The sequence below is a fragment of the Atractosteus spatula genome, chromosome 6 (genome assembly GCF_055471065.1).
Source record: "Atractosteus spatula isolate fAtrSpa1 chromosome 6, fAtrSpa1.hap1, whole genome shotgun sequence".
Lineage (NCBI taxonomy): Eukaryota > Metazoa > Chordata > Actinopteri > Semionotiformes > Lepisosteidae > Atractosteus > Atractosteus spatula.
The window spans coordinates 39,324,982-39,339,326 of record NC_142711.1 but is presented as its reverse complement, the minus strand read 5'-3'; the positions used below and the strand labels follow the sequence as shown (position 1 = coordinate 39,339,326).

At 38.9% G+C, this 14,345-nt stretch overlaps 1 protein-coding gene across 4 annotated transcripts in view; it reads right to left on the bottom strand.

Annotated features, from left to right (window-relative positions):
• slc12a7b (solute carrier family 12 member 7b) overlaps positions 1–14,345 on the bottom strand; it is a 168,319-nt gene that overhangs the window by 42,484 nt on the left and 111,490 nt on the right. For all 4 annotated transcript variants that reach the window (XM_088919322.1, XM_088919324.1, XM_088919326.1 and 1 more), the window contains exons 5-8: positions 12,051–12,105; positions 10,330–10,460; positions 9,523–9,764; positions 5,011–5,222 (exon numbers count right to left, since the gene is read on the bottom strand). In XM_088919322.1, the coding sequence (XP_088775448.1) occupies positions 5,011–5,222; positions 9,523–9,764; positions 10,330–10,460; positions 12,051–12,105 (640 nt within the window). The remainder of the gene's footprint in view (positions 1–5,010; positions 5,223–9,522; positions 9,765–10,329; positions 10,461–12,050; positions 12,106–14,345) is intronic.

The following is a 14,345-nucleotide window of genomic DNA, read 5'->3' as shown; positions in this document are numbered from 1 at the left end:
CTTCTCTGTGTCCAACACCACTGAGATAAGGGAGAGAGAGACTGGCAAGGGAGTAGCAAACTTAATTCCTTTATTATTAATAAGCATTGCTGCTACAAACCTGTGAACATGCTCACTATGAGCACACATTGAGTTCTTAGATCCAGATGTCTTTAGCTGTTTGTGATCAACTAGTAAACACAATTGGTTTAGCATTTCCCAAATAAACTTTTTAGAAGCCCATGTCTTGCTATTAAGCCAGCGAGGGATGTTACTTTCCTCCAACTGATGCTTAGCCTCCAGTACAGGAGTGTAAAAATATGAATGGTGTAACGAGTGGGTAGCTCTGAAGAGTCTCCACTTCCTCATTCTTTCTTCTATGTGGGCATAGGGATGATCCAAAATATGAAAGCATAACCAAACTGGTGGGAAAACATCAACTATAAATAAACCTAGTTTGTAAAGTAAAAAATGCTCTGCTTTGGTCTTTACAGACTCTTTCAAAACTGCACAATGTATGTATGCTCATTATTCAGATTGGCATCTTGGAAAACAGAGATCCCTGAAAGACCTCAGTAGCCCAAGCAAGGTGGTCCGCAGATGCCCTGGTAAAAAGTGGAAAAGATGGATTCCCCTCTTATAAAAGCTTTTAACTTTTAATTTTCTTTTTAACTTTTAACTAGACTGAAGCAGTACAAACATTATATGCTGATTTGACAGCCTGTATCTAAACAAAGGTTATGATGTTTATTAAATCTAATATTCAAACTATACTTGTGAAGTGGGACATGTAAAAATCTCATGTATCCAGCTTTGCAATATTACCACTTAACCACATTGTTGAAAGTGTTGCTGGGTCCGCTAATTTAGCCTTCAACAAAAGTTATGCTAAGATGCAATTAAGCTGACTTGCTTTAGCAGCCACAGCAACTTAACGTTACACAACAAAACACAGGACCAACACCCACAAACATACCATTAATAGGATAATGCAGATGAATGTGTGCTGCATATCAAAGCCCTCAGATTGTGAAACAAACTTCTTTCTAACTCTGTATAAACATTGGGAAACATTTTCAGTGTGTCTGTTCTGCAGGGCAGAACCAGCGTGCGTTGCTGTCCTTACAGAGCTCAATAAAACTGCACAAGACTGTGTCCTGTTCCTCTGATGAAGAACACTTGTATTTGTTCATGACACCTCTTTTAAGTTAATGGATATCCTAGCTAGTGGTAGTTAATGTGTTCTGGGGAACTAAACAGATTGTTTTAAACAAGGTGCTAATATACAGATCCAGCCATTCCAAATGAGCGAGGTATGCTGCGTTAAAAAAATATAATAATAGTATCCAGAAGCACATTGCAAAACCGCCAAGTGGAGCTAATAAAGCTTAACGTCTCATGTACAGCATTTGAGGTGTCACCAGAAAACACCCGGTTTCGAATCCCGGTCACTGCTGAGGGACAATCTTTTTCCAATTAAGAATTTAAATTGTATATTCCTTAGACTTTTAATAACTGTAAACTGTGTATTACAGCATGTTAATCATTAAACATTAAAAAGTCGGTATATTTTATAAAAGCAAGATTGCTCAGTTGACAAAAGAATATGACATAAGAAGTTGACATTCAAAGAATATGTAGTAAGAACACCACTTGCTGTTATTGTAAAAAGATAAATGTTGTAGTGATTCAACATCACTTGATAGTTATATTAATATGGAATCATGTAACAAAGCAGCTTAAATATCACAGGTGGACATTTCGAAAACATTTTGACATCCGTTTCTTTTTAAAAACTTTTATCGTCCTTGTAGTATTAATGGACAAAGCACAGCACCCAGTTGTTCAAAGCCCGATCAGAGAATTACTTTGTTTCTTACACAGCCGAATAGATAAAAATAGTCCACTATTATAGCTTCTTGTTGGCTATGGTGTGAGTGTGCGTATCTGGATGAATTATTATAAAAGATGGTGTTGAGATTTAGGATTTCTTCACACAATTCTTTAAGTTAAAGGAGGGAAAAGGGATATCTTCACACATTGTGTATCGCCTCTTCTTATATTTATAAAAACATTCCAATTTAAATGCAATATGGAATATATTATTAATAACATTGTAATGAATTCAGATTCTTGGGCTTGTGTCCTCGCTGCTGCTGCCCCAGTTCACCCTTCACCACATGGGTTCAAACCCGGGTCTCCTGTGTTGCTCAACAGAGGTTTTTCCAGCTAATTTAAAGAAGACCTCTGTTAGCACCAGCACTTCAGCCCTTCAGCAGCCCTGTTATGTGCAGGGGAGCAGAGGGCTGTACTGCCACCGCTCTGCAACTGGCTTGTACCATCTGAACGCCTGCCGTTCGTTACAATATTAATAATGAATGACCATGGACGAGCTGTAAACTGAAGAGTTAGAGAAGACATTCTTTTCAGCTTGGAATTTAACCTTTACAGCGATCCTTTTGGCTATATTTTTTACATAGCCAGATGAGTACAAATAGATTGGATTAATAACGGGAATAAGAAAAGATATTTCACACATACTTTGAAACCATCTGGCTTTGGAACAGCGGGAGGCGAGACCCGGGTGGGAGGGGGAGGCGGTGTTTTGATTTTCTTGCGTGAACCGTATTCGCTACAATACTATAATGAGTTCTTGAGGCATACCGTTCAAATTTCAGAATTATAAAAAACAAACAGTTTGTTGAGTTTGCCTGAGAGACAAAAGGTAAGACTTTTGAGAAGTCGTGTACTGCTTGGAAAGTAGCAGATTTTGACAAACACCTAATTTTGCTTGAAGAATTTAAAATCTGTCTGTAGCTTTATTGAATTGAGCAGAAAGTCACCTTTCTCTTACAAGCGGCTCTGTTAAGCAGAGTTTGTGTTAACACAACACACCCTTTTGAATTAGTTTTAATCAACTTTGTCTGTCCAGGGGGGATGGGCAGAGTGATGGAGAGTGAAAAAAATTACAGCGGGCACTTTTCCTTCCCCCCTGGTACGAGGTGATAACGTGGAAAACAGGGATTTTTATTTTACTGGGAGTGTGAACATTGAGTGAGCACTGGGGCATACAGTGAGACTAACACAGTGAGATTACTTCTTTAAGTTAAACAAAGGAGGGAAGAAGGGTTATTTTTACAATTGGCAATCTGAGATTCTGACTGATTTAATTCCCCTCATTTAGCTGAAACGGATAAAGAAATCGTGCAGTAGTTATATGTATTGGACGGTGCTCTGTTTTATTAACAGACGCTCTGACTCAAACCTGTGTCGTACAGTGATATAGACATGGGTAATGTCATCCCCATTAAACAATGTGCTTACTGCGCAAATCCTGCTAAATTAGATGCATTGCAGAAGGTGATAAACTGTACTATATTTACTGGAGTGCAGTTGAGTTCAAAGGAGGAAGTTTGTGAAATCCCCTGATTATTGGTACCAAACACTGATGAGACGTCACGGTTCTATACAGATTACAAAAAAGTGAACGGTGAAACTCCACCAGATATCATATATACAGTACTGTTTAGCCATAGTCAAGGACCGATGCACTGTTCCCATTTGTAACAGGGTTACCCATGGGAAATTAGTTCCTTTTAACTTGGAGTTTGTAATGTCGGGCGCTCTGAACAAATTTGATGCAGTATAAATAAATGTATGTCCCACAAGCTATACTGTAGTTGCTTTAAAACTATACAACAATAGCGCTGTTTGCATGTGGCACGTCTTTGTTCAAGTTTTAAAACTACAGTATGGAAACATTTGATTGCTGGATGCTACTGAAAATTCCTTCCCATCCCCCTGAACTGTCTATTCTACATAACATTACACAGCTGGGTGTAACACTCCTAGCCTTTGTGAGAAGTATGGAGCTGCGTTACATAAAGTGGCTGCAATGGAATATACTAGTAGGTAAAAGCTAATTCCAAGCTGGAAAGAAAAGACACGTTTCTTCTCTATAAATCCTTTAAAGTCATTTATTATTAATAATATCTTCCATATCGCATTCAAATTGGAACGTTTTGTGCAAGTGTAAATCCACCTATTTTCTAACTTAGTTGTAAAATTCCATATTAATATTCAGTATTAACCGGATTTAAACATGCACAGTAAAGAGATTAAATTAAGCAATCGTTTCGTTTCACTAACAACCAATGCACCATGAGTGCCGCCTGTCGATCATTTTTGCCAGCCAATCACGTACTGCGGTATAGCCCGGTAAACTGTAGATAATTTTGCACGGTACGGGGTTTTACTGTGCATTTTTAATGGCTGCATCTGTATATATACCGTGCTCCTAAATTCAGAGCTTATCTGAAAGGCTCCAGCTGGTAAAGTTCTCTTTCCTTTCTGAATTTAGTGCAGCACCACAGCAAAAGTATTTTAAAGAAAAAGAAAGTGAAATAATTGTAAAATGATTGTGAAAATTATTAAGATAAAATACGATGAGAAAAATATGGAAATTGCAAAGATATGGGAAACCAGCAAAAACACTGAAAACTGATCATATTAAGCTATTGAATAGATAATGATATAATAATAGATAATGCTGGAGGTTTTAAACTTCTCTACTGGTGAGAATCTGTGACACATTTCCTCCCTTCATAGTTTATTGAAAACACAGCCATCTTTACTGCTACAGTGAAAATAATCCATCCACCCCATCTTCTAACCACTTCATGGTTGTAGGGGAGCCAGAGCCTATCCCAGGAAGCAACTGACGAAAGGCAGGATACACCCTGGACTTGGTCCTTCAACGGGCACACACAGACACAAATAGAGACATAGACACACACTCATTCACACCAGTGCTAATTTTCCCAGAAGCCCCATCTTTGAAAAGATGTCTGTGGACTGTGGAGGACTGCCACGTAAACATGGGGAGAACACACAAAGTTCACGCAGATAGCACCTCATGTCCAGAACCGCTGCAAGACAGCAGTGCTAACCACAGAACCACCATGATATCCCAGTGAAATTATAAGAATGGAAACTAAGTTTACATAAGACAATATGTTTAAGAGTTCTTACCTATTATTACGTGACTGCCCAGTCCTGGAATGCCCTGAATCTCAGTGACGTTGTTCATTACAAAGTACTCATCGCAGGTGGCGTTTAAAAAAGGGCTATCACAGAACAGGTTCCAGAGCTTGGTGGTAATTGTCTCGTTGTTCACTATGTCAGTCTTGGCACACTTGTCAAAATTGTGCCTTGCCAGGGTGCGGTTTCCGAGGAGGCAGATCCTTTTTCCAAAAAGAGAAAGACATGTGATAAGATAAGATAAGATTTGTCTTAGATTTAAAGGAAATTTTTTATGGACACCCAGCACTCCTGTACATTTCAATAGAATGCAAAAAAAGAGAAGAAAAGAAAAACATTGCACATTATTCTATTACAAAAAATAAGAAAAACATTGCACATCATTGTAATGCACATGTTCAGTATAACACATAACAACATGCAACATTTATAACACATCACAAAACATATTGCACTCAAGTGGGTTGTGAGAGTCAAAATTGTGTTTATCCTTGACATTTGTGTTGAGAGCTTTAATGGATAGTGGAACAAAGGAATGCTTGTATCTCTTTGACTTTTTGGGAACCCTAAAATGTTTGCCAGAAGGAAGAAGTTGATATTCAGAGTTGAGGATATGGGAAGGATCGGATATATTTTTTCCTGCCTGTTTGATTATGGATTTTTCAAAGATTGTCTGCAGGGAGGGGTGCTATTTCACTCCCATGAACTTCAAAGCTGTCTGGATGAGGTGGGTAATTTGCGATTTAAAATGAATTGATAGATTACCAAACCACACTGAAATACCATATCTGATAATTCACTCGATTACAGCACGGTAAAAGAAGAGCATTACTTCCTGCCAAACCCAAACACTCTTAGTCTTTGCAGGAAATATACAGTATGTGCTGCTGAACTTTGGAGCAAACACTCTCAACATGAGTAGACCAGCACAGGTTACTGTCTATGTGTAAACCTAAGTACTTACAGTATATGAATCAACCTGAGTGATAAGTTCATTGTGGATTACTACCTGTGAGTGATCATCAACTGCTCTAGGATCAAAAACTATTTTTTTTAACATTCAGAATTAGGTTATTGTTGTCACACCATTGCAAAAACCTTTGGATTTCTGACATGTATACAGATGAGCTGCTACCTCTATGCATTAAGGTAAGAACAGCTGTATCATCTGAAAATGAAGTTGCTTTGACTACTGCTTGTACAATCATTTGTATAAAGTGTGAACAGAACTGGAGAGTTCACACAGCCCTGAGGGGCACCTGTGCTAACAGATCGTTACTCTGAAAGAGTTTTGTTGACCCTGACATACTGTGTACGATTTGTTAAAAATGAATGCTACCATCTTATAATGTTATGGTTTACGGACATTTGCTTCAACTTGTTTATCAATAGATGGGGTTGCAGCATATTAAATGCAGAGCTGAAGTCCACAAAAGACATCCGAGCATAAGCACTGGGGTCCTCTAGGTGTTTTAGAACAAGTTGCATAATGCTGTTAATTACATAATTGGTACAGACTTCTGAAACAGACTTCTGAAAGAGAGGACACCATGCTGGTGTAAATTCCTCTGCACAATTTTTTAAAATAGAGGCAGTGATGCCATCAGGGCCTGTTGCCTTTTTCGCACATATGTGCTTGAAAGATTGTGTGGTCATCTGTGGACTTATTACAAGGCTACCAGCACTCCTGTCAGCTGTAATAGTATCTAATATACTGTCACATGCACCAGAGAAGTCCTCTGTCTCAAACCTCAAATAAAAGTCATTCAGCTCGTTTGCTTTAGCCAGCTCATCCATTGTATGGAAGCTCTTCTTTGAAGAATTCATGTATGTGACTGTTTTCATTGTTTGCCACAACCTCCTGGAGTTCACTGTTTCAAAGTCACTCTCCATTGTCTCCTTGTGTTGATTCATTGCATTCCTGAGTTTAAGTTTAAGCTCTTTTTGCAATAATTTCAGTTGCACTTGATCCTGGTTTTTAAAAGCGAGTCTTTTGCGGTTGATGCAGTCTATCACATCCTTAGTTATACATGGTTTATGATTTGGGTACACTGTAATGCTTTTCTTGGGTATAACACTGTCCACACAGAAATTAATGTAGTTTGTCATAGTCTCTGTTGCCTCATTAACCTCCAGGTTATGAAATATCTCCCAGTCTGTGCAAAGAAAACACCCTTTCAGCATCTCAATGCTATCATCAGTCCATACATTTACAGCCTTAGCAACAGGTTTGCTGTTCTTGAGAGCTGTCCGCTAAGTGGGGATGAGATGAACAGTATTGTGATCAGAGTTAGACAGAGGTGGTTTGGCTTTGATGTTATAGGCTTGTTTTATATTACTGTAGAATTTGTCTAGAACAATTCCCACATTTGATATACTGTTCAAACCCAGACAATGCCATCTCCAGTTTACAGTGGTTAAAATCACCCCAAAAAAACAGCTTCTGAAGTCTGCTAGAGTTGCTCATGTACACAATCGGCTACCTGAGAAGCGGCAGCCGCTGCATTTCCACTGGAAGGAATGTAAACAGCGCATATAATAATGTTACTGAATTCTCTCGGAAGGTAGAAAGGCCTGAGACTCAGGCACAAAAGCTCAACATTTTTATTGCAGATAATCTTCCTCACAGAGTATTGTCTGCACCACTTATCGTTCACAAAGACACAAATACCACCACCTCTGTTTTTCCCAGATGTTTCAATTCTATCTGAGTGAACATGGGAAAACCCCTCAATTTCCACAAGAGAGTCGGGCAAGTCTTGTTGAAGCCAGGTCTCAGTAAAGATCATCATTCAAGACTCAAGGTATTCGAAGCACGCATCTGATAATGGTCAGATGAAATGTTAGTCTGAAAGCAGCAGAGAACAAACAATTTAATCTCTATGGGGCAGTAAGCAGGTCTGTTAATAATGGTAAACAAGAATATCTGCATCATCCAGTACTTGAGTACTTGGAAAAATAACTAGAATTACACAGAGAAAATGTGTTCATTGATTGCAGCACAGTGGATATCACTGCACCAGAAAAGCAAGCAGAGCCTGAATAACAAATGCATGCAATAAGGTTTGAGGGGAGAACTCCATCAGTGTAAAGCCATGAAGGACTGGACAATATTGTTATCAAAGCAGCAGACAAGGATGGTGCAAAGTACCTGTATAAAACTGAAGCCTCAAGACACTTATCACATCCATGTACCTTTTTCATTTACACAATGTGGAATAACTTTTTATTTGTTTTTACTTGTTTGACTGTATCTAATGTTCTTCTTTTTGCTGAAGGGTGGACTATTTAATTTAGGGCTTGTTTAAGCAGCACTGATGCAGTTCAGTAAAGAACTCCTTCTTTCAACATGTAAAAATTCCATATACTGTATACATTGAGACAGTCCTTGTCCGTGCAAGTATCTTACAAAGCGGTTTTAAAATAAATTATATGTATTGATTCATCCTGGCTCACCCCAGCACTCAACTTTTCTTATTATTTTTCTATTAAAAGGGCGGAGCAGGGACTCTGTGGCTAAGGATCTGCGCCTGTGGCTGGAAGGTTGCTGCTTCAAATCCTGTGGACGGCAGAGGAATCCTACTCCCTTGGGCCCCTGAGCAAGACCCTTAACCCCAGCTGCTCCAGGGGCGCCGTATAAATGGCTGACCCTGCACTCTGACCTTAAGCTTCTCTCTCCTTGTCTGTGTGTCTCATGGAGAACAAGCTGGGGTATGTGAAAAGACAAATTCCTAATGTAAGAAATTGTATATGGCTAATAAAGTGATCTTATTATTTCATCAATTAATTTGCACATACTGATCATTTTTTGCCCTAATCTTTTTTTCTACTGTACCTTTATTCGTTTTCACCTGTCTTAGGTTCAGACTTGGATAAAATCAAAAAGTTGACTGAAGGTGTTATTGCATAGATACATGAAGTCACTTTTCACAAGTTTTTAATTTGTGATTGGTAGCTTGGTATAAATCTTGAATCAGTTCAGGATTACACCTGTTTGACAAAAAACATTTTTTTCAGTGCAGTCTCCTAAGCCAGGAGTGGCATGTTCTGAAATTTGTACTGTAGCATCCATGGAATCACTACAAACCCCATGCAGAACCATCAACATAGGGCTGTGAACAACAACAACTGCAAACACGGTTTTGTGCATGTTATTAGAGGGTGTCAATATTTTGTAACACAACATTTAACTGTAAGTCTATATGTGTACCAAAACACATCAAATCCCTTTCCTTGTGGTATGTGTTGAAGACATCTTTTCTTGCTTAGGAGGTCCAACAACATGGTGGTGCACATTATGCATATGTATAGGCGTGCACAATTATTATACATTACCTAATATGTTCAAAACAACAGCTGAGGATTGTTTGATTTTTGTTTTAGGTAATCAAGACTGAGATAAATAACATGCACTGAATGCACTGGAGCCTTAAGGATTTGTCAAGCTTAGCTACTCCTGTCCAGCACAACACAAACCACCAAAGCCTTTAAGTGATGACTTACGGGAAATCTGGTGGATCGAAGGCGGTCTTGATGACTCCAGCATAGATTGCTAAAATGGACAGCACCACACAGGCCAGGAAGACTAGGGCTAGCTTGTTGACATACTTCACTCCCACAAAAACCACAAGTGCCATAAGAATGATGCAACATGTGCCGTAGACCCGCATGTTATTGAGCATGGCCACTGTCTCGTATTCCTTTTCCTCTGCTTTGAATACAGCAGCGCTGGGAACAATATAGGTCTGCAGGACAAAATGAGTGTGGAAAAAACAATAAGTGACATATACACTCTTTTACTGCAGGAAAAACTATTGATATTTAAAGCAATTAATCTAATTGAACTCTGATCCTATTCAGCAGTCATTAATACACGTATGTGCTAGACAGGAAGTTCTAATGAGCTCACTTATTCATCTAAAAGGAAGTCAATATTTACAGAGAAGTGGTATAACTGTCAAATCATTCTTAACAAACATTGCTACATTTATAAATAGCCCATAGTCGTGTTTCAGATACATTGTCTGCAACAACAGAAAGCAAACGCTTCTCCCTGCCCAGCCAGAGAAAGCAGCAGGTGTCCTTTGCTTTCGGAGTCAGATGAATAAGAAAAACCGCAGAGCTTGTCAACAGAATCCAGAAAGAAAGCCCAAATACTCCATATGTGAAGGGTTAAACTTTGAGATAGTAATTAGAAAGGCTAAAGAGATATCAGACTTATATTGTATTATAATTATATTCAAGCTTAGGTGGGGTTACATACCCACTAATGTACATCCTGAATGCTCCTGAAATCTTACAAATACTCACAAGTAGGATCTCAATGGTACCAAGAATATACATGGAGCCAGCAAATGTTGTGCCGAGGTAGAAGCACAAGCCCACAGCTCCTCCAAACTCCGGACCCAGAGATCTTGAAATCATGTAATAAGAGCCACCAGCTGTGACATGAACAGTAATGCAGCAGTCAGACAAAAAATATTACAATTTCTATGACACAAATCAATTGTATGCACTTTATAATACCACATTTAGTAATCTGGGTTTTCTGTGTGTGCCTTTACGCTGTTAACTATTTAATGAAATTACACAGGTAAGCGCAGAACATCTAAAATATGTACAATAACAAAAGCACATACAGTGAGTGTATGAAACATTAGGGAGGCCTTCCTAATATTGCAGTGCACCCGCTTCTACCCTTAGAACAGCCTCAATTCGTCTGGGCTTGGACTCAACAAGCTGTTGAAAGCGTTCCACGGGGATGCTGACCCATGCTGACAGATGTATTGAGTTGGCTGGTAGTGGATCTCTACTCCAAATAGCTTGTTCCATCTCATCCCACAGATGTCCAATTGGATTGAGATCTGGTGACAGTGCAGTCCATTGCATTAAGATGAATTAATTGTCACGTTCATAGAACCACTCCTGGATAATCTTAACCTTGTGGCACAGGGCATTATCCTGCAGAAGAATCCATTCACAAATGGATACACTGCTGCCATGAAGGGATGCTCCCGATTGGCAATGATGTTCGGATATCCTGTGACATTCAAACGTTGCTCCACTTTTATCAAGGGGCCCAATCTATGCCATTAAAACACACCCCACACCATGATGGATGCATGGGCTCATGTGGTTTTCTCCATACCCTAGTCCTCCCATCAACATGAAACAGCAGGAACTGCCAACTGCAACCACAGTTTCTTGTTTTTTTTGCTGAAAGAAGTGGAACTCTATAAGGTCCCTGGCTGCCATACTCCACTCGTGTCAAGGTGTGACAAGTTGTGCATTTTTTTTGGTCTTTCAACACCAATGGTTGTACTGGACTGTCAGTTGACTAACTGTAGACCATCTATTGATCTGCACTTTTATGTCAGCCTCCGTTTCACCTCTTTTATTAATGAGCCATTTTCAACCACTAGCCTGCCAGTGATGGATATCTTCTAGGTGGTGAACTATTCCAGATAGACATGGGATACTGTGGAGCTTGAAAAACTCAGCAGCACTGCAGCTCTTGACACACTCACTTGACACGCTCCTGGCACCTACTACCCTGATCAAAGGCAGTTAATTTTTTTTCTTGCCCATTCTCCCTCACATACACAACCCATGTCTCAATTGTTTCAAGCCTTAAAAATCCTTCTTTAACCTGTCTCCCCCACTTCATTTACACGGACTGAAGTGCATTTTACAGGTGAAATCGATAAGGGATCATAGCTTTCACCTGGATTCACCTCGTCAGTCAATTTCAAGGAGAGAGCAGACCTCCCTAATGTTTTGTACAGTCAGTGGAAGTACCTATGCTTCTACTGTGGTATTAAAATTTATAGATGACACCAATATATAAATTCTATACTCAGGGCACAGCTGAATCCATCATAGAGCAAAAATACTTTTTCAATGCAGTCTAAGATCCAGTAAACAAATTAGGAAGCTTGCTTGTTTTTAAAATCAATCACTAAATGTATTGCAGTTACTGGTATCTCAGAAGTACCACAATCAAAAAAAGAAAAGAAGATAGAAAATCCTACCTGGTACAACACCATTGGTTGCAATGGCACTCATCGATATCGCCGTCAGCATTGTCTGTCAGCCAGCAACAAAAGTATTGTTACAAATAGGAGTAATAAAATTTTAGAATACCAGAAACAGGCTGAACAGGTTAATTAATAATTAAAATAATCATAACCCCCAGATTGTATAGATTCTGCTAAGAATCTACCAGGGCAGTTGATATAATTAGAGGCACCTGTTGTATTTTTTCTCTGGCACAGCTTTGATGAAGAAAAATACGTCAGGCAAACTGGATTAAACAAAAATTTATTGAAAATGAAAAACACAAACTAACAACACACAACATAAACATACAACATGCAAGTTACACTATTTACAAACAAGGCATCTTGATGGCCTTCGTCCCGACCAAGCAGAAAAAGTATTTAAATCACGTATAACGCCTAAGTGGCCCCAAAATAGAGATAAACCTGCCTTCTGCACCAAACAGAATACAATCTAGAAATAAATATCTATATAAACCCAGATGAAACAAAATGAATGGAATATCTCCCTTTTCTAAAAATGCAATCATTAACCAGGAGGGGTTAAAAATTAATTGCTTCTACATACAAAAAAATCAGTTTCCTCAAAACATCCGAATAGCAAGCTCTTTAAAGAAAGTTCAAAACTTCAAATACTAAACTCAAATCTGGTTTTAACGACTAATCGGAACATTGACCTCCCTTATACAGTATATACTGATCTCTCCTGTCATTCACTCCTCTCTGCTCCTTCTCTTCTCTGTGTCCTCCCCTCTCTCTGCTCCTTCTTTTCTCTTTTCTCTACTTCTCTTTATACCTGTCTGTTTTATCTTCTGCTCCTCAACTTTTGATGACTCAATTAACCAAGATAAACCAGATTATTCCTTTGATCAGTGTCTCAGAGCCAAGTAAACATATCCGTTCCTTTCTTGCTTTAAAACTCCTGAGAACTACAAATAGCTAGATGTTTGACTGTTGTCTCTAGATCACCTGTGGGCAAACTACAGCTTGCCAGCCAGTTTTAAGTGGCCCTTGAGGTAAAAAATAAATTAGTCAGTATTCGCCATATTCCACTTTGTTTGGTGCCGTTTTTTCTTACATTTCATAATTCGTGCTGTTAGATGGCGCATGAACGTTTTACCACAGTGATTCCAAACTGTGCATCACGCCACCGTCAGTCAGGGGCGTCTAAGGTATCCCCAGGTAAAAATTTTATAACGAGCAAAACGCATTGTCCATGCACACAGAATGTACGAGTCACTCGCTACCTACAGATGCAGCCGTTCAAAGTCCCCGGCACAGACACGTACCGGGGGTATCTGGTTACGTTATCGCGCATCGTGACGTGCGATGACGCGCAATACCACAGTACGTGATTGGTTGACCGACAGGGGCACTCATGGTGCGTTGGTCGGTCGTAGAAAGATTTAAATGTCTTTACTGTGCCCGTTTTAGTATTGAATATTTATATGGAATTTTACCACTGAAGGGAAATCCTAGTAGCTGAGCATAAAAAGAATAGGAGCATAACACGTGTGAAGGCCATAGATGATATTAATTTTGGAACATAAACATACAGTATTACAGTATATGGCTGGTCTCGGTACTTTAGAGAAAAAATACACACCAGTATTTCATTTCTCCCTAAACATTTTAAGCATCGAAGTCTTTAACTAACATGTGAAATAGCGTGTATAAAAAGTGGTAGTTTTAAGCTTTTCTGCTAATATAACACAGAATCACATATCTAAAGAAATTAATAACGATATAATTATATTCATATACTGCAACACAGTAATACAATATAGTCACTCGTTGCTACGCAATGCAGAAACACAGCCACAGGTAACTAGCAAAGAGAGGACATTAGCTAGCCAATATGATAAAGGAATAAATGATTTTTTTATTTCTTTTGCACATTTATTTGAACATTTCCATCGATTGTACAAGCACTTTCCAATCCCTAGTTCGTCTGCACTTTCTTTTACGCTCCCACTGGCACCGGTCTGTATCTTCTAGGATATAATGCCGGCGATTTGTGTTAAAATTGGGTTTCCAATAACACCCCAGCAAACTCTTGTTTTTATGTCCACTATAACGGACAATCTCCCTTGCTTTTAACCGAGCATAATTTCCTAAAATGAAAATGCAACAGAATTCTGGGCTACCCCTATACCAGAGATTACGGTAGGCTTCAGAATGGTGATTGGCCGACACGAGCATATGCTGCTTCTATATTGAAATGCATATTTTAAAAGTTTAATTAGGAAGTAAAAACCTTACAGCGTA